This window comes from Lytechinus pictus, unplaced genomic scaffold (assembly GCF_037042905.1).
Source record: "Lytechinus pictus isolate F3 Inbred unplaced genomic scaffold, Lp3.0 scaffold_19, whole genome shotgun sequence".
Lineage (NCBI taxonomy): Eukaryota > Metazoa > Echinodermata > Echinoidea > Temnopleuroida > Toxopneustidae > Lytechinus > Lytechinus pictus.
This window is the reverse complement of record NW_026974140.1, coordinates 9,197,253-9,224,705: the sequence shown is the minus strand read 5'-3', so window position 1 is coordinate 9,224,705 and position 27,453 is coordinate 9,197,253. Positions and strand designations below refer to the sequence as shown.

Here is a 27,453-nt window from a genome sequence, read left to right as displayed (position 1 = left end):
TCTTGAAACTTTGTTCAGACGGTTTAGAAATATACGATTTATAAAGTTTATTGCGTTTTTTAATTGAACGTATAATTCCTCAAGTGATCCATGGGTTTCTTTCATCATTTTTGCGTTATATTCTTTGAACAAGTGGTATATTTTTATTATAATAATAAGTTAGTTTGTCAATAAAATATTTGTAAGCTCTATTAACATCATGTTGAACCATAATTTCATGTCATTCTTCTCTTTCTAAGTCTTCAATTAAAGCCGAAATAGTATTCAAAATTTATTTTCTATATTTTCTTTTATTCTGCTTTTTATCATCATTAAACTTCAGAAGTGGAGAAATGAAAAATATTGGTAAGTGATCCGTAATATCATAAGTAAAAACACCACTATTATTATTATCATTAAAAGAATTGGAAAATATGTTATCAATGATTGTCGCTGACATTGGAGTTATCCTAGTAAGTACATTTATACATGGATAAAAATCATATGAAAATAGTGTATTAAAAAATGTATTCATGTTTATTATCACTGGCATCATGATTTCCTATTAAATGTGACGTGCTTTGTATATGATGTAAATATGTTTATTTTCGCGTAAAATTTTATCCAATTCACTATCTAAATTTTCAAGAAAGTTGTTAATATTGCTACCTGGGGGTCTGTATAATGTTCCTATGATTACATTTTTTCCAAATTTAATTTCTATTTCAATGAATAAACTTTCTATATCTTCAAAATGAATATCTGTTCTATAAGTTTATATTTGATATTTGAATTAATATACATTGCCACACCCCTCCTCTTCCTTTCCTCTATCCTATCAATGTGTATCATGTGATAATTTGGTATATTATATATATTTGGAGAATTCGACTTCAGCCAGGTTTCCGAAATACCAATGACTGAAAACGAAAAATTGTTTTTAGAGAGATTAAGAAATTTTCGACAGAGTCAAATTTTTTGCAGATACTTCTTGAATTGAAATGTAGTAAACTGAAGTTATTATAAACATCAACATTGCCATCGTTATTGTCGTTTAATTCAAAGGCTGATGTGAATTCCTGTGAAGTATAATATTTGCAATTTTTTACATCATTTCGACTATTAATAGTGTCGATTTCATCCAAATGTGAGGTCATTTAAATACCACATTATAAGAGAAAGGACCAAGCGGGAAAGTGACAAGGGAAAAGGGGAATGGGGAGTGCAGAGGGGTGCAGGATGAGGGAAAACATGTTTCGAAAAAAAAATGCTAAAAAATGATTTCATGAATTACAACAAACGAAAAATTGAATTGAGAGTTCCATTTTCAATTCAGTATATTACCTATTTTCATCTCGCTCCTCACACTCGCATAAAATGTTTAGTTGGATATCCATCCTTTTCATTATCACTAAAAGTGCTTAGAATGTCTAAATTTTAGGTCAGAATATAAAAAAAATTAGCTCGTGCTTCGCGCTCGAATAAAATGTTTAGTTAGATATCCATCATTTTCATGATTACCAAAAGAACTTAGAATGTCTAAATTTTAGTATAGAATATAAACAAATTAGCATTAGGTAGGCTGATGATGTCACATCCCCACTTGTTCTTTTGTATTTTATTATATGAAATTAGGTTTATTCAAATTTTTTCCTCCAAGAACTAGAAAAATTGGATTGACAACTGATTTAGTGCATTCGATATTTATTGCTGCAACTTATTTCATTATAAGGGAGACCTATTATTCACACAAGTATGAAATAATGAAAAAAATATGATTTTATGTAATAACATAAGAAAACGGAAAGTGGGGATGTGACATCATCAGCCCACCGAATGAATATTCATGATGACTGTTTTCACAAAATATTGCTAAACTTGAAACTTCAATAACTTTATTATTTGTGATCTGATTTTGATGAAATTTTCGGCATTTTGCTCAGTGAATTCTACTCTATGTATCAAGATATAAATATTTTCAGCCCGGACCATCCCTTTAAGATATTCAAGTTTTAGGTCAAAGTTTTTTCAGCTCGTGCTTCGCGCTCGCATGAATTGTTTAGATAAATACCCATCCTAGCTGTTCAGGGTCACAAAAAGTGCTTAGAATCAAAAGTTTTTGGGTTGGAATATCAAAAATTTTCAGCTCGCGCTTCCCGCTCGCCTAAAATGTTTTATAGTTAGATACCATAGACATATATATCTCTATGTTAGACACCCATCTTGGATGGCCTGTATTATCACCCCCCCCCCCCCAATAATTTAGGGTAGAAAAATTATAATAATGATGATGAAAAAATGAAAAGTTTGATCATGATGATTATAGTGATGATTATAGTATGCCATCAATCAGTTTGTTTCCCTCGCAATTTGTGTATATTGTTATTAAATAAAAACGTTATTTTCCAAGACTTTTAAACAGATGGGTGGAGGTTCAAGATAAAAAAGAATAAAATGTTTATGTATATGATATTTTTTTAACACATGACATAAAAGGACCCCGACGAAAAACAACTTTTGTTGATAGGGTGTTCCATCCCACCAGTGGTGAATAAATTAATTTTAATAAATAAATTAATTCATAAGGGTGGAAAATAAACGGGAATAAAAGGGTGGCAAGATAAACGGGGAAAACCCCATGGACGTAAATCCCAGAGGGGTATAGATCTTGAAAAAGTACAAATAACTTTTCTCAGATTTACCCCTCCCCACATCCAAGTGCATGATGTTTGTCCCATTTAATCTACAACCCTTTTGAATATCACTTCATTTTTGTTCTGTAAAATAAGTAAATCGCCAGGCATCGCTGTCATAAAAAGTTATTGTAACCAATTCCAATGCGCGAAATTAACAAGCTACCAAGAATTTCTCTTTGCGCATATCTAACAAAACGCGCTGGTCATAAAACATGTAAAAGCTCTTGAGCAAATTATCCTGATTATATCGCGGACATATCTGAGGCTAAAAATGGATGCAAAGCGCAAAAATTATTCCAAATTAACAAACTTCTTTCAAGCAACCCCAAGCAAGAAAGCAGAAAAAGAAATGAGAAAGGAATCTGAAAGTCCGCTGCAAGAAAAAGAAACAGCTAGTATAAGTGAATTAGAATCGGCATCAACTAGCACCACAGTGGAAAGGAAAGGTGAAGAAATATTCCATGATGATGAACCAAATCACCCTTAAGATTGTTCGATCATTCCCCCAAAAGAGACAAAATGCAAAAATTTCACTTTTAAAAAGTCATAATGGTCGTTTGGTGATCAGTAGCTCATATATATATGGTGCTTTTGTTGTATTTAATTAATATTAAACATTTTATCATGTGACCCCATCAGATACCTCTCATGAAAATATTGAGGTTCAGTGAGCTCAATATAATATGATCATATTTTTACAATTTTTTAATAAGTGAAAACAATTAATGGTTTCAGAAAGAATAATCATTCATTTCTCTCTAAAGCTTGTCTTCGGATATGAACATCGGATGTTTTTTTTCATGTTATTCTTCTTATTGTTATGGACTTGAATAACTAAACCTTTTTTTTTTTTTTTGCAAAAAGAAATCTCTTTTGAGTTTGGAAAGGGATGACAGTTTTGCATTCTATATGAGCACACTCATGCGGTATCTAAATTTCATTTTAACATATATATTAGCTGATATTACACACTGATGGTTTAAGAATATGTTGGAGAAATATCGTAACATGACAGTTGAGTTTTGATTGTTTTAATGTTTGTTTTTGTTTCATGCATTAATAAAGCATTTAAAACATGTTAAAATCCAGGGTTAAAATCGTCTAAGGAATGACGGTAAGCCCGATGGCGCACGAGAAGCCACACAGTTTGTAATTTGTGCTAGTCTTAATTTGTCCGAATCTGCATGCATTTTATCATCATGCATTAAGAAGAAAAAAGATGTTGCCAGTCGGGTTAGATTTAAGAGAGAAGTTGTATACATCATGCTCAATAAACAAATCACTTTGTACATGGTCCAGACAATTTTTGTCATTTTTTCTTTCGTATGAGTTTAGAATAGGCTCACTTGTAACACAAATTGAATTTTCAAAAAAATTATATAAGTACAGTACACAGCAACAATGAAGGAATTTCCAAGAACACCATGCATATCAACCACTCCCAAATGTCCTAACTTGTGATTTTAGTGGGGGTAATGTTGAAAGATCCCCATCCACAAGAACATTTGTGTCAATCATCCCCCCAACCAAGAATACCGATCGACACCCATGGTTTGTACACATGTAGTTACCCATCCTGTTCATATGGTCACAAAATGTAAAATGTCAAATTTTGGGTTTGGAATATCAAAAATGTTCAGCTCGCGCTACGCGCTCGCATGAAATGTTTAGTTACATAATATACGTCTGGCTCATGATCACCAAAAGTGTTCTAGAAATGCCCAAATTTTAGGTCAGAATATCGAAAATTTTCAGCTCGCACTTCACGCTCGCATCAATATTATTGTTCGGATAGATACCCATCCTGTTCATGGTTTTAAAAAGATAAAGCTATAATGTCCAGTTTCGTGTCGAGTCGGAATATAACATTTTTTTAAGCTCGCGCTACCCATCGTGTTCATGATTCATGTTCATGGGTGGGGGCGCCATTTTTCGAAAATCAGGTCGGGCCCCTGCATGGGTGCACAATCCTGGACACAAGCCTACCTTATCAGATATTAAAAAAAAAATAAGGTGTACTTAAAACATCAGACTTAAGTGGGGGCTACCCCCTGAACAAAAAATTAAAAAGTCAGGTTTTAGCAGTCGACTGGGGAAAATGTGGGTGAATTTTTTTTTCTGCCCCCCCCCCCCCCTAAATTTTAAAACCTCCGCCGCCAATGTCATTAATACAAAAAAAAGGCTCAGAATATTCTTTTGTTGTTGTTGTTGTTACTCTAATTATAATTACACATCCCGAATGAGCTCGCAGTTCGCACTTGCATGATAAGTTTAAGCCTTATGAGATACTGTAGTTTATCGTAGTGTAAGAATGAGGCTAAAAATACTTTAAAGAAATAACCCCTAAAAAAATCAGGAGATCGGGGGAAATGTGAATGAAAACATGCCACCTATTGATTAAAGCTTGACCTGCCCCTGAGTCGAAAGACAATGTGACTATAAAGGGGGAATATAATGTGAAACACTATATCAGGACTCATGGTCGTCGGACGTAATCGGTACCGATATGATCTGTCGGCAATTAATCGGGCTCCCCCCCCCCCCCCTCTCTACTTGAACAGCCCACGACAAAATCACCTTTTACTATTTGACATTGGCGGCGGAAGCCATACAATTTAGGGGGACCACCCAAAATTTTCGACAAGCAAAAAAAAAAGTTATAAAAAGGTTATAAAAAAAAAAATATATATCGTCCCCCACCTCAAATTTAGAATTTAGGGGGGGGGGGGGCATGTCCCCCGCCCCCCCCCCCCCCCGCTTCAACCGCCTATGCGATTTGAAGAAAGTATTTCTTGCCTGCAATTATACGTTTTCGAACATGAAATTAAAGTAGAAATAATAAGAAAAGCACCCTCTTTATCTTACACATTGCTGGTAGCGACGGCGTGTATATTTGTTGTCAGATTTATTGGATGAAATGTTCAGCCTTATTTTTTCGGTCAATTTTACTTTATCCGGTAGGAAGTAATTCCTTAAAAAGCTGTGTGCGCTATGAACGCCTGGCTTACAGCCGGGTAATATAGGAGCGCCTTGAGTACCTAACAAGGTGGATATGTGCGCAATATAAATACCCTATATTATTATTATTATATCCCGGCTTTATATTAAGACTTTATCAAAAGTTTCAGCCCGGCCGAAGTAGTACCCCTTTATATCTAAGTAAATCTTACTTTTTTAAGTTGGGACAAAACGGTCATTTCTTTTTGTAGAGATCATATACAAAAAACACAAGATGAGATAAGATTTGTCGTAAATTCATCCATTAATTAGAAGATATATGTATCTGCCCCGGTATCTGCGTGTATATTTTTTCCTATTCAGAAGTGTAATGAGCCAAAGATTTTTAGGGGACCTAGATATGGGGATGGAGCAAAAGTTCAGAAAAATTAGAGCGAATCAGGCGAACAAAGATTTTGAAATTTTTAATATAAAAATCAATTTTGTTTTTAAATAGATTTTGACATTATTTCACTCTAGGTTAGCTATCTTTTTTTCGGGGGCAGGCATGACCCAATTGAGGTCCCCTATCTGAAGAAAAAGCCATCCTTTCAGCATATGATTTAATATTAATCTCATAGTTTTTTTTTAAATCTCATACTGTCATGCTTCTACATGTCGGCCTTCACTGGTTATCGATATCCGAAATAAAATAGGCCTTCTCGAGCTCTCTCTCGAGCTCTATCTGCGAGCTGCCTGCGCTGCTATGCTATGCATGCTGCTGACAAATTGCTGATGACGTCATCATCATTGTCAAGGGAAGCTTTCGCTTGGTAACAAGATTTTTCGTGCAAAGATTATGCCTAAACGATGGTGTTATATTTTACTCTGATGATGTTACATGACTGATCAACCATGGCAAATAAGAGAGGAAGAGAACCATCAGCAGATGGCACTGATATCGACAAAATTCGTGCAGAAATCGAGCAAGAGAAACAGATGAGGTACGAATTTGCAACAAATTTTTTTATGATAAGTCCCACATGTGTAATTTTATGCTGTCAATTGCAGGGTATGTGACTGAGTCTGAGAGATGCGACGCGCGCGCGGTTTGTCTTGAGACTTGACGGAGTCAGCTCAGCTTGTGAACGTGAGTGAGTGGGTATCTTATGTGTGACCAACCGCGTAGCCAGGATTTCATTTTGGAGGGGGCGGTAGGGCCTAGATGCACGCGAAGTGTGCCAACACTTACAGAGCGCGCGAAGCGCGCTCCCTAGGGGGATGGGTTCACTTCAAGTTCAGGGAGGGGGAGTTTTCCCCTCCCGCGCGAAGCTTTCGGTGTTTCATAAATTAAAATAAAAAGGAGCCGCCTCCCTTGTTTCTAGTACCTACATCAGCTCCAATTCATTTGACTTTATTGTGATTTTGAACCTTGTTTTCAAAAGTGATTGTAAAATGAACAAAAAATTAAAATAATATTAACCTTGCGCGAAGCGCAGAAGCTAAAGCGTTTTTTTTTTTGTGTGTGCAAAGAAAATGGTCCCGAGAAAAGGTTATTTTCTAAGTTATATTGAATACTTCCCTTGGAAAGATCAGATTTGATTACAAACAATTTAGCGACTGCATATCTTAACTCGCAAAACAGAGCTGAGGAGAAGAAGGATATATGTGCGCGATGGGATAGGACGTGCCTCTCAGTTGCTCCCTGAGTTTATTTTTTTGCTTTTATTTTATTCTTTTTGGTTTCATTTCTTTTTGAAATTTTTTATTTAACTGTGATAAGAAACATTCCAAAAAAGGTTGCTGCAAGAAAAATACAAATTGGATGTAGGATTGCTGAGGATTATACGGATTTTGAATCTACATGAATCTGCATTGCAAAGTGGAAGGACACGCCATACTGTTTTACATACACGTGTGTATGTTGAATGTGTACTCTGCCTATATCAAGTCAACACAGTTACACTACGTCTACGGTATGACATGTGTGCAAATGTTTGTCATCAAAGCTAAGTCTCCCTCCATCAGCAGACCTGTTTCAGCCAAGCAAGTTAACTGCAAGTATAACAATTGAAACTTGTATTCCAGTGTGCCTGCATCTTAGATTTTTGAAGAATTTTGTTTGATTGACTTGGAGCTTATGTTTTATTTTTGTGCTGATGTTGAAAACTTTATAAACAAGCACCAATATTGCAAGCTGCTAGTTGAAGCTGTTTCATTTCTTTGCAACGAAAAACAAAAGGAGAAAAAGTTGAAATAACTGTTTTAATGAGATAAACTTGTATAAAATTGACTTAGTTTTATGTCAACATACTACTACTAGAACATTCTTCAAGTGGATTGTGAATGACTTTCTTTTGCTTGTTAAGAATAAGAGAAGCATCTTTTCTGTTGCTGGACTTTCGGTATTCTTTTTCTTTGAGTGGTCCAATTCAAGTATTTCACCCTCCTTCATAATTTACAGTTACAGACGACATTGATATAGGCCTACTTAAAAGCTTTTGTAATCTGAGAGAAAAATATCATTAATATGGCAAGTCGTAAAACATCAACTACAAGTGTAGGGAGAGGAGCTTCGCGCAAGGGGAGTATAAATTCAGATGCTCGAGGAGGAAAGGCAAAGAAAGATAATTACTCCTGTGGGAGCTGTAATCTGATAGTAATGGATGAAGATTCTGCTGTGGAATGTGAGGTTTGTAACTACTGGTTCCACTGTACTTGCCAAAATGTCTCTCCTAAACTTTATGAAAGTATCCAGGAAGAAGCAGAAGTCATTCACTGGTATTGTAGAACATGTAATGCTACTGCTGCTAATATGCTTAAAATTATGATCACAATCACAACAAGCAAGCCTACAGCAAGATATAGTTGGCTTGAAAAAAGTCTTCTCAAATCATGAGCAAGAGTGCAAAGACAAGCATCAACAAATGTGTAAGAGGATAGATGATGTAAGAAATGATGTCACAGAGTCAAGTAAATCTGTCCAATCTGGTTCCACTAAAAAGGTCATGGAAAGATTAGAGAAGATGGAGAAGTCAGTATCATACAAGCTAGATGATTTTGAAGAAAGAGAAAGAAGGAAAACAATCTTATCATCTACGGATTATCTGAGTCTGAAAATGCCAATCCTGAAGCAAGAAAACAGGATGATATTCAGCAGGTAAATTCTATCTTTAGACAATCTCTTGGGGTGAAATCTTTTGAGATTCGTGCATTATACAGGCTTGGAAAAAAGTCAGAGCAGGTATGTCGTCCTCTGAAGGTCATAACGAGCACAGCTGACTCACGTGATGAAATCCTGCGCTGTTACAGAAGTGTTGATTCCCCCTTAGATAAATCAATTCAGATGTCAAGAGATCGCACTCAGAAAGAAAGAGATGAATACAGAGAACTTAGAAAGGAATTGAAGGAAAGAGAAAAAAATGGCGAGGAGAATCTTGTTATCAGAAATGGTAAAATTGTCCGACACAGGTTTCGTGACTCACAGGGAAAGGAGTAATGTTTATGCTGGAGTTACAGCAAGGACTAAATCGACGTTGAAACCTAGTGAACAGCTTAGCAATTCACCCTTTATTTCAACTACTCAATTGCAAGGAAACTTGTCAAGTAATGAGTCATCCATAAATAGTAACTTGTTCATGAACACTACAGCAAATAATGTGAATTTCTCTTCAAGCAAACCCAAATGTGATTCTTCATTGAAGTATTGTCCATTAAAGGTATATTACACTAACTGTGACTCTGTCATCAACAAGAGAGATGAGCTGCTTACACAACTGGAATCGATGAAACCAGATATTGTAGCATTAACTGAAATTTATCCAAAAAATAAACAGTCAGAGATTCAACAAAGTGAATTACAACTTTCAGGATATCATTTGTTTATGTCCAGTGATGATCAGGTTTCAAATAGAGGAGTCGCTATTTATGCAAAGGATATCCTGGCTTGTAACATTGTAGAATTAGACAACGGAGTGTTTGGAGAATCGGTTTGGATTAATGTGGAGTTAAATAGAAAAAAACTTCTATTTGGATGTATCTACCGATCTCCCTCAAGTTCTACTGAAAATAATAATGAACTGTGTAATCTGATTGAGAAGGCTAGTCAAAGATCGCATATGTATGACCACTTGGTATTTGTAGGAGATTTTAACTATAGATACATAAATTGGGAGACTCATTCCATTTCAAATTGTAACGAGGACTGTCAAAGATTTCTAGACTGTATTGAGGATCTCTTCCTGTATCAACATGTATTATCTCCGACGAGATATAGAGATGGGCAACTGCCCAGTACCCTCGACTTTGTTTTTACGGATGAAGAGGAACTCGTACTCGATCTAAACTATGGGCCCCCGCTTGGGAAAAGTGATCATGTTTGTCTGCTACTGCAACTAGCTGTGCAGCCAAAGGAAATCGACGACGAAGTATCAGCGAGGAACTACTACCAAGGCAATTATGATAAGATGAGATCAGTTTTAAATGAACTTAACTGGGAAAGTGAATTATCAGCTCTCTCGGGAATAGAGGCTTGGATATTCTTAGAGAACCTACTACTCGGTTGTATTGAAAATTATGTTCCACTTCGAAAGAGGCACCTCCGAAATAGACCTCAATGGATGAATCAAGGACTCTTGGAAATAATCAAACTCAAACGTAAATCATGGAATAAATATCAGAAGAGTAGGTCTGAGGCAGATTGGAAGATATTTGTCAGGCATAGAAATCATGCCACCTCGGAAATAAGAAATGCAAAATCATCCTTCGAAAACCAAATTGCAGAGGAGGTGAAAGATAATGCTAAATGTTTCTGGAAATATGTCAAGAGCAAGTCCAAGTGTAAAGCTACTTTTCCTGACCTAGTAAATCAAGATGGTTCCCTAGCCAGGTCCGACGAAGAGAAGGCAACTACCTTCAATTCCTTCTTCGGTAGTGTTTTTACTGAAGAAGATCTGACTTCTATACCAAATATTCAGAAGAAGACTCGGACAGAGCTGACAAAGATTGAATTCAGGGAAAAAGACATAGAAGATATACTGTCCAAACTGGACATTAATAAGTCTCCTGGTCCAGATGGAATCAACTCTAGAGTATTAAGAGAAATACATAAGGAGATAAGTACACCACTCAAGATAATCTTTACGAAGCTGATGGAGGAGGGTACTGTTCCTGAGTCATGGAGTCAAGCTATTGTAATTCCTCTGTACAAGAAAGGAAAAAAGAGTGATCCATCCAATTATAGACCCGTTAGTCTAACATCAGTAACTTGTAAAGTCATGGAAAAGATTGTACGGAAAGTTCTCTTGCAACATTTAGAGGGAGAGGATCTTCTCTGTGACAACCAACATGGATTCCGCAGTGGCAGATCCTGTACGACACAGTTGCTGGAAGTACTCGAGGATTGGACCAGGGACATCGATGACGGTCACTCAATTGATTGTATATACTTAGACTATCAAAAGGCTTTCGATAGTGTCCCCCACCAGCGTCTGATCTCCAAATTGAAAGCATACGGTATTGGTGGCCAACTGTTAAACTGGATCAAAGCCTATCTATCTGGTAGATCTCAGAAAGTATATCTGTAAATGGAAAACTTTCCACTTCGCTTCCGGTTACTAGCGGAATTCCGCAAGGTAGTGTCCTCGGACCCACGTTATTCATATGTTTCATAAATGATCTACCTGAATCTGTCAAGTCCAATATGAAGTTATTTGCTGATGACACAAAGATGTATAGAATAGTGGACTCACAGAGTGATGCAGATGATCTTCAAGATGACGTAAATGCCGTGAGGGAATGGGCGAAAGCATGGCAACTTAAGTTCAACAACTCAAAATGCAAGGTTGTACATTATGGTCGTAGGAATAAAAACTTTCAATATCAGATGCCAACCGAAGAGGGAATATGTGAAGTCAAACCAGAAGATAGAGAGAGAGATTTAGGAGTCGTGTTCGACAAATCCCTCTCCTTCAGTGAACATGTTGCTGATATTACAAAAAGAGCCAATACCAAGCTTGGCATAATTAAGAGATCCTTCACGGCTCTAAATGAGAAGGGCTGGCTCAAACTCTACAAAGCTATTGTACGTCCTACCCTAGAATATTGTAATCCTGCTTGGGCTCCAGTTTTCAAAAAAGATGAATATCAACTAGAAAAGATACAGCAACGAGCGACGAGACTACTTCCCAACATTCGTCATTTAGATTACCCTGAAAGGTTGAGAATTTTGGGACTCCCTACTCTTTCATACAGAAGGCAAAGAGCAGAATTAATTCAAATCTTCAAAATCACAAGAGGTACTGATCGGATAGATCTGAGTAGCCTGTTCCATCTTGATGATAATAAAAGGACCAGAGGTCATAGTATAAAATTCAGGAAATACAGATGTAGATTACAGACACGGCAATATGCTTTTACAGTTAGAAGCATAAATAACTGGAATGCTTTGCCTGAAGTAGCAGTTTCTGCTACTAGTGTAAATGCATTCAAATCTGCAATCGAGAGGCACTGGAAATCCCATCCATTAAAATATTCACCATACCAGAGACAACCCTACGTGACAAGGGACAAATAAGCTTTATAGCTTTATGTCTCTACATCCAAGTAAATCCAAGTAAGTAAATGTCGGGAGGAAGATATTCCTCCCCGCGCAGAGCAATGAAACTCGAAATTTCAAAGGGAATTTATATTAAACAGGATGATGCATAATTTATTTCACTTATCCTGATGCGCTTCACTTTGAATGATAAAGAAACTTAAGTGTCATTCAAAATCTCAAACTGAGGGCGCAAAACAGGACAGGAGATGAATGTGCAGGGAAATGACATGAAGTTGAATAGAATTTGATTAAAAAAAATATTTTCCTTTTTTATTCATACGACACAAATTTTATACCTTCCTCTTTTTAAATTAGGAACCCGTTTGCCCCCAAATTATGGTTGTTTAGTATAATGAGCTGAAAAGCGGGAGAAGTTGCCTATATGGAGGTGACGGCAGAAATTGAGATAAAGATTTTACCCACCCGGAGCCGACCCTACCAGAAGTTGCGCGATCAATTTAAAAAATATATAAATTCATATACTTCGGCCTAACCTTACTCTAATTCCATGCCCTAATGTATACATTTGAACTTTAACTGGCAAGAAACATATAGCTGAGGTGGAAAAACAGGGTTAGAGAAAGGGTGAGGAAAACAAAAGAGAACTGCAATATTGTCATTTAACCGCGCACAGCGCGGAAGCAAAATTCATATATATAAATTTAGAGCAAGAGTCACAGAGTTTCTGTTTTGAGAAAAAAATAAAGAATAAAAAGAAAAACCCACAAAGCTACCTTTCTTCCCTTTCCTCCCTTCGCTTTTCCTTTCTCTCTTTTTCCCTTTTTTTTCTTTCTTTTTGGGGCCGTTTTTGGGGGGCGACCGCCCCCCCTGGCTACGCGCCTGTGTGTGACCCCGAGGGGGGGCACTCAGTATATAATGCATAGTGGGTATGTGCCGCGGAGGGGACCCCCATTTTTACACTCAAATTTCCGTTCCAAGGCATAGCATTTTTGTCTTTTTGAGAAAAAGAACAAAGAAAGCCGCTCCAAGGCATAGCATTTCCTTCTTATCGAGAAAAAAGAAGAAAGAAATCCGTTCCAAAGCTTCGCATATTTTTCGTTACGCCGTTCCGGTCGCATTGATTTGCTACAAGGAGCTGCAATTTGGTGAAAAGCGGCCGTAGAGCGCTTTTCGACCATCGCCTAAGCGAGAGCGCACCCGGCGGAGGCCCCGCTAACTGCGTCATGCACGATTGCCCGTTCCATAGGGATGCATACGCACTCACAGAGATACGGAGATCCGTTCCGAGAACCCCCGTTTTCACAAACATTTATAGTTCCGAAGCCCGTTCCGAGGACCCTCCTTTTTACAATAAGCCCGCTCCAAGGCCCCCGTTTTTTGCCTCGCCCGCGGCACACCCCTACCACTTTTTTGGTCGAGTGCCCCCCCCCCCCCCCGGGTGTGTGACACTGTCATTAGTTTTCCTCACTTGGCTGATAAGCTGTTAACCTGTGATATGAATGTGACATTGGCGCTGTAGTTAAATTCAGAAATTGAATAACTATTTTAGACAGCATTTTAGCCTCTTTTTAATTTTAGGCAAAAATTTTAGGCCGAGATCAAAATAAATGTCTATCGAACTAAACTTCAACTATGTCTGTGAGAAGCTGATATTTTTCACTGATTCCTTTGATGGTCTTATTCTCAGATCATTGTAACAAATACGAGATAAAATCGTAACTGACCAAATTGATAAATGACCAAGTGTGTTAAAATGCAATAATGTATGGTAAAATGAACTTAGGCATAGAATTAGTTTAGTTTAGTTTACTCCAACGATGTTGTAGGACTAAGCCTGTTCATCGATCAAAGTAGAATGTCTATAGGTGCACTACTTCAGACAAAATTAGATGCACTACTTATGTTGGCAGGGGTATCGTAGACAGTAAAAAGTTCCATGAAAAACACACGAGAATCGAAAATTACTCAAAATCATAGGCAATCTTCTCCCAATGCTTATCCAGTCTATTCTCAAATGCCATCACTGAACAAGCAGTAACTACATCTTCTTGGAGACTGTTCCACACATCTATCACTCAGTTAGCAAAGAAAAACTTATGCACATCAAGACGTGAATATATTTTCTCTAGCTTTAAGGAATAACCACGTGTTTTACCACCATTTCTCAGACAGAAAAGCACAGAACTTGTATCATAGTAACCATGCAGATATTTGTACACGTCAATCATGTCACCTCTTTTACGTCTGTGACTAAGTGATGGCAACTTTAGGAGGCAAAGACGTTCAGAGAATGATAGGTGCTTAATACCTGGGATCAATTTAGTAGCTCTACGTTGGACATTCTCTAACCGCCTCTGCTCACCCAGCTTATACGGTGACCATCTTATCTGCTTCTTATAGCTTTGAAGTGCATAATGCCATGGAAGTTTACATCAAATTGTCCCAAATAATTTTCATTAACAAACTTGAGCTATGCCTTTGTTATTTTCTTTTCCTTTGTAGTCTCATGCTTGAGAATTCAATGCAAGAGCTGGAAACAACTATGGAGGAATTGGAAAAGAGATATGATTGTATTTTGGATGAAGGTAAGTGATTATAATTGTTTCTTCTCTACTACCCCCCCCCCCCTTGTTTGGGTTTCATTGATACCTTCTGAATGCATGACACAATCAATGTTAAACCCAGTTAAAGCTTTGGTAACTCAAGGGTTAATAATTTGAATTTTATTCAAGTATCATCTAGCATGCAAATTTTACAGTTCAAATGGCTTTTCATCTGCTGAGTGGTGTTGGTGGTACAACAAATGTATCAGTTGAGAGCTGAAGATTTTCTCATTCAAATTCGGGTAAATTCAAATTGACAGATTCAAGAAGTTTTTATCATTGATCCATTAGATTTGTTTACCTTTTTTGTATTTTCTTCTTTCTTCAGGTAATGAATGGAAAACAAAGTTTGAGACACAGGAAGAATTCAATGCTCTTCTTGAAAAGCAGTTTCTCTTTCTCAAAGACAAGCTTGAGAAGGCCAAGGAAAGCGCCAAAGATGGATTCAGTGATGAACTGAAGGCTTTCGATGAACTCTCAGAGGTGAGTTGATGCTGCTGCTGCTGCTGATGATGATGCCAGTGCTTCTGCTGATGATGATGATGGCTGATGCTGCTGATGATGATGATGGTGATAGTGATGATGATGATGATGATGGTGATAGTGGTGATGGTGATGATGGTGATGGTGATGATGATGATGATGATGGTGATGATGATGATGCTGATGCTGATGATGATGATGCTGATGATGATGCCAGTGCTGCTGCTGATGATGATGGCTGATGATAATGATAGTGATGATGATGACGATGATGCTGCTGCTGCTGCTGCTGATGATGATGATGGTGATAGTGGTGATGGTGATGCTGATGATGATGGTGATGATGATGCTGATGATGATGATGATGGTGATAGTGGTGATGGTGATGATGGTGATGATAGTGGTGATGGTGATGATGATGGTGATAGTGGTGATGGTGATGCTGATGATGATGGTGATGATGATGCTGATGATGGTGATGATGCTGATGATGATGATGCTGATGATGATGATGATGATGGTGATGATGATGCTGATGATGATGATGATGATGATGGTGATAGTGGTGATGGTGATGCTGATGATGGTGATGATGATGATGCTGATGATGATGATGATGATGATGATGATGATGATGATGCTGATGATGATGCCAGTGCTGCTGCTGATGATGATGGCTGATGATGATGATAGTGATAGTGATGATGAGGATGGTGATAGTGGTGATGGTGATGATGATGATGATGATGATGATGGTGATAGTGGTGATGATGATGATGATGCTGCTGCTGCTGCTGCTGATGATGATGATGGTGATAGTGGTGATGGTGATGCTGATGATGATGGTGATGATGATGCTGATGATGATGATGATGGTGATAGTGGTGATGGTGATGCTGATGCTGATGATGATGATGATGATGATGATGATGCTGATGATGATGCCAGTGCTGCTGCTGATGATGATGGCTGATGATGATGATAGTGATAGTGATGATGAGGATGGTGATAGTGGTGATGGTGATGATGATGATGATGATGATGATGTGATAGTGGTGATGATGATGCTGCTGCTGCTGCTGCTGATGATGATGATGGTGATGATGAGGATGGTGATAGTGGTGATGGTGATGATGATGATGATGATGATGATGGTGATAGTGGTGATGATGATGCTGCTGCTGCTGCTGCTGATGATGATGATGGTGATAGTGGTGATGGTGATGCTGATGATGATGGTGATGATGATGCTGATGATGATGATGATGGTGATAGTGGTGATGGTGATGCTGATGGTGATGATGATGATGATGATGATGGTGATAGTGGTGATGGTGATGCTGATGGTGATGATGATGATGATGATGATGGTGATAGTGGTGATGGTGATGATGGTGATGATAGTGGTGATGGTGATGATGATGATGCTGATACTGCTGCTGCTGCTGATCACTTAATACATTTTTCTAATTGCTGCATACTATTTAACCTAGCATAGCTACCCTGATCATGCAACCAGAACATGTCATTTCACAGTATATATCTGTACATTTTTATCGTTTAAAGTAATGTTCAAAACAAAAATTCATTTATTTCTTTACTCTTTTATAATCAGGCAAGCTTACGGAAAATGGTGAAAGAACTAGAACGAGAGAAAAACAGTCTCAACAGTCAGCTGAAGGACTATAACTGGAGATTAGATCAAGAATCAAAGGTAAAGTATTGTTGTTTTTCACCAAGTTTGCTTTGACAAAAGCATTTTCAGATTTCATATCCGTTTTCAGATCCAGCCAAGCTTACTAGAGTAAAAAAAACAAGGATTGGTTGCACACTTTGGAATTTATACGAATAATTTTGATTAAAGATATTGGTTAGACTTTTCAGGGGATGGGGGGAGGGGTTGTAAAAGAGGATCTGTGGGGTTTATGAAAACTTTATATTTTGAAATATCAAAGCTTTCAGAATACACTCTCTTATAACATTTGTTTATTACATTATGATAGCTCACCAGTCTTGTTATGTCTGTTCTGCTGTTTATAGGTTGGATATATTATAAAGGTCTTTCTTTCTTTCAATACAGGCTTTCCATAAAGCTAATGAAGCTAGGAAGAACTTTGTGACAGAGCTAAGGAATGTGAGTATTAAGTTAATTTATTTTCCAACATTAGTAAGAGGTGTTTCAGAACGCAATGAGACAATAATAGTGTAATCATAGTTTAATGTTGGTTCAGTGATGTTTTGGCCAAAGTGATATTAAAAAATAAAATTTGTTAAATGTAGCACCCATGCACAACAGTGCACTGTCTAGCAACTTCAAATTTTCTTCTTCTTCTTTTTTTTTGAAGTAATGTCTCAATTTCATTTTAATTTTACAAAAAATGTCAGTAATATTAAAGTTATAATTTGCTAAACAAAAGGGACCAGGATGGCTGATGTATCCTTATTCATTTTCCAAGTAGAATTAATTATAAGATCTGTACTCATTAACATAACACTTAGAGCCTTCTAAATATTTGCCCAAATTTTAATCAGAAACCATTTGACATGAACATTAATTTACATACTGAATAACTTTTTTTGCCCCCAAAATGCTCCAAGGAGCCCTGAAAAATTCCCATCCACTGCAATGTTATATCTTATCCAATATTGCAAATTTAGGCAGTAGGTTGCAAAAAATAGTAGCCCCCTTCCCCCTCCAAAAAATAAAAATGAAAAAAAAATGAAAAATTTATTTTGTTGCCTGTCAAGATAGTTGGTATTTCTTAAGGGTAGGGGGCAGGTCTTGCATTTTACATACTATCTTTCCTGTTTAACTAATTACTTTATTTAATGTTTAATCACTAGGCTCGGTTAGAAGAAGACAAGTTCAAGCAAAGCCAGAAAAAGGGCAGTAACATGAGTACCCCAAGAGATAGTTATAACAGTACACCTGCGAGCAGAAGACTTGGTAGAAAGTAAGTATGATGGAAAGGGTTTATATTCATTTGGTTACAAGTAGCTGGTCTACTTCTCAAATAGATTAATCAAGGATGCCATTTTTCAGACTAAAGTCTGAATTCAGGCTTTTAAACTTGTTTTCAGCCATAGAAAACACATTATTTGTAATCGCGGAAGTGGTTTACACAACACCATGTGGTAAGTCCTGGAGTGACTGAGATAAGAAAAGTGAATAGAAATTGAGATGAAATGGAAAGGCGAGAAAGTGGAGATTTGAAAGAAGAGTATTCTTTTCAAAATGAGTGTCGTCCTTAAAAGGACTATAAACCAGAAGGAGTGAAAAGCTGAGAAGTAGACAGGCTTGAGTAGGTGAGAGAAGGCTTGCTGAGTCGGCGAATGGAGTAGGAGCAGGAGAGTAGATGTGACGTTTCGAGCAGGTTCACTGTTGAGTGAGTGTACTGTGGTACTTATGACGTACATGTATGTGCGGACCTGGAAGAAATAGTAGGCCGGCGACGGCAGCGCTCTGTGTGTGTTTTATTTGTAGTCTGCAGGCACATACCCTGATTGAAACTTTGATCAACAAGTAGGTATTCACAAAAGACTAGCATATTTAAAACTTGCTGTTTCAAGGGCCATAAGTATACAAGTCATTATAGGCGGTGTATTGAGACCATTTACATGTAACTTGAGTAAAGGGTTCGCACCGCAGACTTCATTATTTGTGTATCAAATGGCTAATTTTAGATGATTTTCAGACTTTTTTAATGAATTGTATAAACTTGCTGAGACAGTTCCATCAAAACACTTTCATCAGAATCAAGCACTTTTGGAGATGATGACTTTGACGAGGCAATGTATTTTAAAAAAGAATTGTCATAAAACTGGATAGATACTGGATCAGGGGTCAGTTTCACAAAAAGTTGTAAATTTGCAATAACAGTTTAAAGCTACTAAAATCATTTGATTTGATTGGTTGATAGTAAATTTGTTACAGAAGTTATACATTTGATATTAAAACAACTCTTTATAAAACAGGATCCAGTACCTGGATGGTATCAGGGGCCCGTTTCATAAAGGACTTGCAACTGTTGAAACTTTGCCATAATGGCAACTACCATGGTAACAGGGCTCAGCAGCCAATCAAAATCAAGGTTACCATGGTAGTTGCCATAATGGCAAAGTTACAACAGTTGCAACTCTTTATGAAAAGGGCCCCTGATATCCAATGACAGCTGACAATAATATTGCTTTTATAAAAGCCACAATCATATTATGGCTACATTGTATATCCATTACGTCAAACCCCCGTTTGGAGAAAGACCGCAGTTCAGATTGCAAACTGCGGTTCTATACCCCTTTTTCTGTTTGGAATTTGAAAAAATCATTTCCAAGCGCCGATCAACCCTGATTGGCCAGGTAATCCCGCTCAGGCCAGATTATGAGCGTTGAGCCAAGGACGAAATGATAAACAACAGCTGTGCTATTACGTAAGACTTCTCTGCCTGTAGTCGGACCTTCGGAATGAAATTATTGTATTCGATATTTAATCACGTTTTCAAAGGCATATTGTATTCAGAAATCCAATGTTAGCCCATTTTCAATTTCGAACGAAGAAAAATCGACCTCGAAATTAGGAAAGTAGGGGGATAAAATGACGACATGGTTTGCAGGGATGCTACCGTGCTCGCACATTGCCCATAGAGCTCTATGCATAGAGCTATTATGCTCTATGCACTGCCATATATCCATTTTGTGTGGCCCCCTACTGTGACGGTATATGCCGGGCTGTTGTTATCTTCGGACCGAGGTCAAGACACAGGTGTTTTGATACTGCTTGTGGCATTAAGGGTTTGTTGTACTTGGAGAAGAGAATTGATGCGGAGGGAAATAGGGGTATAGTGTTATCAAATGGAGGTTTTTCGTCATGCATTGCCATTTTTACCCATGTGCATATTTTGTTTTACCCTGATCAAAAGGTTGCAAGTTATTCATCACTATGTATAAGACCAATGTAATATATCAGCTCATTTATTTCCTTTTATTTTTGCTATTTCTCCCCTAGTGTACCCGACAATCAGAGGATCATTGATCCACGGAGAGGGCCAATCAGGAAAACCGCTGCCGTTAAGAAACTCCCTAAATTGGACACAGCATGAGATTGAAATTAAGGCGAAGGGAAGACCAAGACTAGGGTAAACTATCCCAATATCATAACCAAGTAGTGCTTGCAAAACCTCATAAAGTCACTGAAATCTGGGTTAGTATTCACAACAAGAATTATTGAACGGATAATTCTGCCTAGATTGACTCACTTTCGACCAAAGAAATTGAGTTCCAAAAAATTTGACTTAAAAGAGCTGAAAAACATATTTGCAAGATATGGGCCTGTAACATAAAGTGTAGTGATCAATCATGGGGCTAATTTTGATGATTGATCATACAAAATAATATTAATGCAATCAATTTTTGAAATCAGCTCCACAATCAATAACTAAGCTTTATATTACAGGTCCCCGGTCTGAAAAGTGCTTTTACTCAAGGCAATTATTTGTTTTACGGAAGGTCGATGAACACAGACCCAAATGTATATCATTAGGTTGTGCCAATTATGACTTTGGCCTGTCAAGGGTTTATTAAAGGCAGCTTAAAACCATGGGGAGAATATTTTTTATAGTACATTTTAAATGGTGTTATGCATTAACCTGCTATGTGTTTATTGTTCATAAAATTGTTATTGGTTCACAAATCATGAGTATATTTTGAAAGGAATATATTTGTATATTGTTGAAAATTATTTTGGCGAAACAGTCCAAAAGATTTCCAATTCAGGGTTTTTATGAGAAAATAATATTTGATTTGAATTGGAGAATTAAGTTATTCCTTGCTGATACCATTCTAACCCTAATAGCAACTCATAAAGAAAGCAGAAAATTCAGAGGAGCAGAAAAGTGATTTTTTTTTAATGAAGATTGACACCCCGCCCCCACTAGAAAAAGAAGGAACAGAAAAGAATAAAACAAAGTTATCCATTTTCTCAAGATTTGTGATCACATTGCGAATTGCAAGTCTTAGCTGTAGTATGGGCAAAAAGTTATCTTTTTCTGGCATGGTCTTATTGTACATTTACTTTGTATTTTGTCCACGACTCATGTCACAATTCACAAGCCACAGTTTGCACAGTACAGGCAACATTTCAAATACATGTATTCATAACATCCTTAATTATTTTTCACAAATCTCCTTCTGTGAAATTTCTACTTTCCTTTAAATGAAATATGTGTCATATATGTACAAGGGTTAGATTTGTTGCTCAGTCACATCTCATTAATGTCTGTACAGTACATGAAATATAATTTTCTATTTGCGTATGAATGTGTCAGCCTTGGAAATTGACTAATTATGATTGTATCTGAAATATTTGATCTTTTTTTTCATGTGTAATTAATAGATTATCTCTAGATGGATGGCACTTTACAGCTGCCTATTATTATTATTATCTGTTGTGATCCGTCTTCTTTGAATGTTTCATGCAAGTTTGTATGCAGATATATAGTCGGGCTGTATTAAAGTAGATTAGTATGTCTTGTGTGAAAAAATAGCTTATTTTTTCAATTATGTTCATCTCTAAAGAAGCCTTCATTTATACACACATGATGAATTGTGCAACCTGTACAGTCAATATAAATATAGCTTTAAAGGGGAAGTAAACCTTCAAATAAAACAAGAGGGCTTGCATGGAAACAGAAAAAATCAAAGAGTAAGATAAAAAAAAGTTTGAGAAAAATCAGACAAATAATGAGAAAGTTGTGAGCATTTGAATGTTGTTATCATTAGAGATCCTCCGATTGGCAATGCGACAAAGATTTATGACATCACATGTGAACAACTTTCCCTTTGATGGACTATAAGATACATGTACCCCCAAAATGTCCCTTTTTGCTTTTACTTATGGTGATACAATCTTTTCATCCATAATGTATTCCTTGAAAACATTACATTCCCTCTTTAATATAGAAAGAATACATGATCTACTAATAAATGTGATAGAAGAGGCAGATTAAGTGAAATATATACAAAAGTAATGGGAAAGTTGTTCACATGTGACATCACTCTTCTTTGTCACATTGCCAATGGGAGGTTTGATCTAAATTTCAAATGCTCATAACTGTCTTATTATTTATTCAATTTTTCTCAAACTTTTGTTGATCTGTTTCTTTGATTTTTCTGTTTTTGCACAAGCTATATTATTCCAAAGGTTCCATTATCATTTAAGCTAGCAGAGATCGGAATAATTACTTATAAAGGCTCATTCGGACATAGCACATTAAAGCTAGAGCAAATTAACCAACATTGCAAGTATTCAATAAGTAGCGAAGTGATGAAGTGAATTTCATGTGCAAGTTGCATATATAGGGGGGGCTCTGTGTCATGTGATGCACAGTTGTGGCTGTCTCCAGGTGTCACTGAACATGGATAAAGGATTTTAAACAACAGTAAAATTCAATGTATATTCTTGGTATATATTTCTTCATCTATTACAACTCATTGGAAAAATGAAGCAAGTTTAAAGGACAAGTCTACCCCAACAAAAAGTTGATTTGAATAAAAAGAGAAAAATCCAACAAGCATAACACTGAAAATTTCATCAAAATCGGATGTAAAATAAGAAAGTTATAACATTTTAAAGTTTCGCTTAATTTCACAAAACAGTTCTATGCACATCCTGGTCAATATGCAAATGAGGGGACTGATGACAACACTCACTATTTCTTTTGTATTTCATTATATGAAATATGATTTATTCCCATTTTCTCCTCATTGTCCTTGAAACAAAAGTTTCATTCCTCCCTGAACACGTGGAATTACCATTGCCTTAACATTTTATGGTTCAGTCAAGTTGGTCCTTATCAAATCTGTAAAAATTGAAATATTCTATATTTCAAACAATAAAAAACAAAAGAAATAGTGAGGGACATCATCGACTCACTCATTTGCATGTCATTGAGTTGTGCATATATATCTGTTTTGTGAAAAATAAACGAAACTTTAAAATATGTCATAACTTCTTTATTTTACATCCGATTTTGATGAAATTGTCAGCATTATGCTTGTTTGATTTTTTTCTATTTATTACAATCAACATTTTTCTGAGGTGGACTTGGCCTTTAAAAGGGAAAGTCTACCCAAACAAATAATTGATCTGCATTATAAAAGAGAAAAATGTAATTAGCTTAGCACTGAAAATGTCATCAAATTGGATGTAAAAGTAAGTAATGACATTTCAATTTCACAAATCGAATTTTTGTTGTTGTGGTCTACCCCTTTAGTTATATGAATGTCAGGAATTTGCATGTGATCATTTTCTTGTTAACTTCTGTTGCCATGGCTGTAGGACTGTTCATACTTGTATGAATTGTTTCCTAAGGGACAAACTTTCTAAAATACATACATATAAAAGGGTATCTTATTAAAATATTTATATTGAAGGTATAGGATCTGGTACCTACAATGTTTTTTTTTTTTGTAAAAATGTCCGATAGAAAAGTTTGGGGTTTTTTTTTTTGGGGGGGGGGGCTCTTCCCCCCGCCAACTACATGTACATGTACAGTCATGTCTGTAGCTGTTATTTACCCGTAGGTTAAATAATTTTGTCATGTGGACTTGAAAAATGGTATATAAATTAATGTTTAACAATTGTACTCAATAATTTGGTTCAAGAAGTCATATTCAAAATGCAAGAACATGAATTTCATGTTTAGAAGCAGTGGTGGACCGTTACCCGGAGGAGACAAAGCATTGGAGGGGCACAGCATTGTTCACAAACAATACAGTGCCCCTCCAATTATTGTCTCCTCAGGGTCACAGTCCGCCACTGTTTAGAAGAGAGAAGGGAGGATTAAACCAGTCATTCCCAAAATATGCTGCTCACACGACAGTTTAAAATTTAACTACTGTATATGATTGCATATAAATTGGTCATAAAGTGGAGTATACAAATTTTGTAGAATCTCAAGTTATTTAAGACACAGTAGTCAAGGAATGATGTATGACTGTAGATAATGACGTATGTTTCGATGCAATTCTTGTGTGTAGAAAATATTACTATATGAAATTGAAGTGCAATAGCTACATGTATCTATGTATATGTATAATACGTACAATATTCAGTCCTGAAAGGGTTCATGTACGTGTACTCCAGGCTGAAAATGATATCTTAATTCTCAAATAAATAGAGTAAAATTCAATGAGCAAAATGCTGAAAATTTCATTAAAAATATATTTACTGGTAGTCTGTCACGTATACTTTATTACCTGAAATCGTAATCATTTCATACATACATGTATGTAAAACATGTCTCCCTTCATATAATAAGTTTTAGCAATGATCATCTTGCACAGTAAATCAGAAGTCCTTCCTATTTTCACATTCTTGGAGTACAGAATTTGAATAAACAGTTTAAAATCAAACAAAAAGATTGATTGGGAGACGATTATGACATCAGCTTGCTTATTGCATATTTATAATTATAATCTATATAGAGCGTTATAGCCATACATTAAACGCATATTTTGGTCTGCATCAATTGCCTGTGCAGTATCAGAGCATATCTTTAAAATGACCGAAATCCGACGAATATCCCATAGGCTCCTGTACAAGATTTACCATTGAGTATGAGACCATATTCAAGTATAATGCGCATGCGCGAATGTGTGAAATATACAACATGTACAACAATGAAAGCAATGCGATGCGCAGCATAGATCACAATTACACTCAATGAGTCTTAATGAAGTACATGTAAGTCGCATGTCAATGACCAAAATTGATACTTAAGTGATGATGCCATAATGTGACAAGTGATATGACTTGTTAAATCAAATTTCTCCCTTTTTTGTGGGGGGTTGTATAGATGATAATAATTATATTGGATGGCTTTATTTCATGAAATACCAGAAATATTCCACTTGATAGGTCAATATTCCACTCATCTGCGATTTGTGGAATATTTTCCCAAACTCTTGGAATATTTATATATACCAAAACTTTGGAATATGACTACTTCCTCATCCAATTTTAATGAAGTTTTCAGTCTTGTTTATCTAAATGTTCAGATTATAATGTTCAGCCTGATGTACCCCTTTAACACACTGGGTGATTTCAAGAATGATGTTATGGTAACTAACACCAGGCAAACACCAAACACAGCACCAAACAAGATGAAGAAATTGAGGTCTTAAGTCACTGCACCTGCAATGTACAAGATGCTGAGCTAGCCATAATGTGATTTGTGTTATTATCATAGGCCCACATTTGGTGTTAAGAGTAAGAATCAACAATGCAATCATTGAAACTACCCAGTTTTGTTCAGTAAGAATGTTTCACGAAACATCTTGTCAATTATTCCTAGACAATTTTGTTCTGAGCCAATCAGATGCAAGGTTTTCAGTAGCTTTTAACGAATAGTCATGCTCCTCAGAAATCCACTCTTGATTCTCAACAAATAACTTGTACCACAACTGTGTTTATATTTCTATAGTTGGAATAAAAATACTATCCCCAAAATTTGTTATTCTGCATTTTTTGTGTGTCATTATCTTGACCTCAAACTGTTTGAACTATTATGACTCGTAATGCCAGATCAGGGGCGTGTCGTAGAAAGAGTTTTGAGTCAACCAATCACAAATCCAGAAATCAACTTGAATGAAATGCACATATTAAGGACTAGCTCTTTTTTTTTCAACTCTGTGCAAAAGGCCCCAGGGCCCTTTAATAAAGTACTTTAACATCCAAGGTAATAGGGCTTGGCAGCCAATCCAAATCAAGACTTTCATGGGCGAAGTTATGATAGTGATAAGTATTTCATGACAAGGGGCCCCTGATCTTAAACATAGCAAACCCAACCCCCCTGGCTCCCACCACCCTGTCTCTCTTTTATCCTTTTCAACTTACACTAACAGTACTTCCTCTTCACTCTTTCTTTTAAGGCGTCAGCGCTGAGGATTATCCTTTTTTTCATGGGGGGGGGGGCATCTATTCTACACTGACGCCCATGAACCAAACCAAACAAAATACATTTCTAAACAACCACATTCTCATTCAAGTAAATAAATTTAATGTTCTGTAACACATGTCTTGAGAGCGTACAGTAAATTCTAACCAACATGACATTGCCTTTCACAAACAACCTTCTATGCATGTTGGGTTCTCTCCAACATTCATTGAAATGGACATATGGTATTCTTGGGTTTTATTTCTGGGCGATTTCCACAAATAGTTTTATCATTGATGATTCGATTTTGCTCTGCCTATCATACCACATTGCAGTAGCTAATATTTCAACTCACTGTGAGATTCAAAGTTTATAACAATACATTGTGTACTGTAACAGGATTGTTCCCATATAAATTCTATGATAGCAAGAGAAAAGAAGAAAATCAGTTGTCAACAGAGTGATAATACACCAGGGGCCCGTAACACAAAGCTAAGCAATCATCGTAGAACTTTTCTTAACGATTGATTGCATGGACTACAATGTCGTGAAAATCAAGCGTACGATTAATCACTAACATTTGTGCTACGGGACCCAGATGGTCGCCTTTAACGGGGGAAAAAAAGAGGGGTCAGAAAATGCTCTGCCCTTCTGAGAAAGGGGTTCACCAAAGGCAGATAAAAAAACAAGATATTTTTTATTCTGAACAATAACAATATTCTGTTACATCTCTTGGTCACTCGTGCCTCAATATTCTCAGTCAAGATTTACATTCTACGGCATAGGAGGGTATTTCCAATACATTTTTCAAGATATGTTTTTCATTTTAAAGAATTCCTTCCAGTGCATGGATGGTGAGCTCTGCGAGCGATGCGCTAGTATTGATTTCATGAATGTTTGAAACTGGAAAGTGTTTCTAGACCAAGGTCAAGAGAAGAAAACGTACAGTTGATAAGGACTTTTGGGGCATTGCAAGAAATTTGAGATCAATTGCAAATCTATTTAGGGTTCTCAAATCAATCATATGTCTTGCAATTAATATTAGATTTTCTATTGCTGATCTGCTTCTGGCAAAGGTTTCTAAAACTGATTTTGTACAGCTGAAATTGATCTATCAATCATAAAAGTGCAACAGAAATCTGCAATTGATTGCAAATATTTTCTCGCAACTGATTGCCAATACTTTCTTGCAACATCCCTTAGATTCACTACAGTGAGGGAAGCAATAATCAGCAATGTTTATTCCATTTTGATCAAACTTATCA

The 27,453-nt window shown here is 36.5% G+C and overlaps 1 protein-coding gene across 1 annotated transcript; it reads left to right on the top strand.

Annotated features, from left to right (window-relative positions):
* Nucleotides 1-6,306: 6,306 nt before the first annotated feature.
* Nucleotides 6,307-25,761, top strand: LOC129260699 (coiled-coil domain-containing protein 169-like). The gene is made up of 7 exons (XM_054898652.2): nucleotides 6,307-6,616; nucleotides 14,674-14,756; nucleotides 15,103-15,257; nucleotides 16,873-16,971; nucleotides 17,338-17,391; nucleotides 18,102-18,211; nucleotides 20,260-25,761. Exons 1-7 carry the CDS (start codon nucleotides 6,528-6,530, stop codon nucleotides 20,351-20,353), a joined length of 684 nt encoding a protein of 227 aa, XP_054754627.2. The 5' UTR covers nucleotides 6,307-6,527; the 3' UTR covers nucleotides 20,354-25,761.
* The last annotated feature ends 1,692 nt before the right edge of the window (nucleotides 25,762-27,453 follow it).

What these genes read in the sequence shown, in the direction of transcription:
- LOC129260699 (XM_054898652.2), top strand. Translation starts at nt 6,528, where the DNA reads ATGGCAAATAAGAGAGGAAGAGAACCATCAGCAGATGGCACTGATATC. An exon ending in CTTTCGATGAACTCTCAGAG is followed by an intron (nt 15,258 to 16,872) that starts GTGAGTTGATGC and finishes TTTTATAATCAG; the next exon opens with GCAAGCTTACGGAAAATGGT. An exon ending in GATTAGATCAAGAATCAAAG is followed by an intron (nt 16,972 to 17,337) that starts GTAAAGTATTGT and finishes CTTTCAATACAG; the next exon opens with GCTTTCCATAAAGCTAATGA.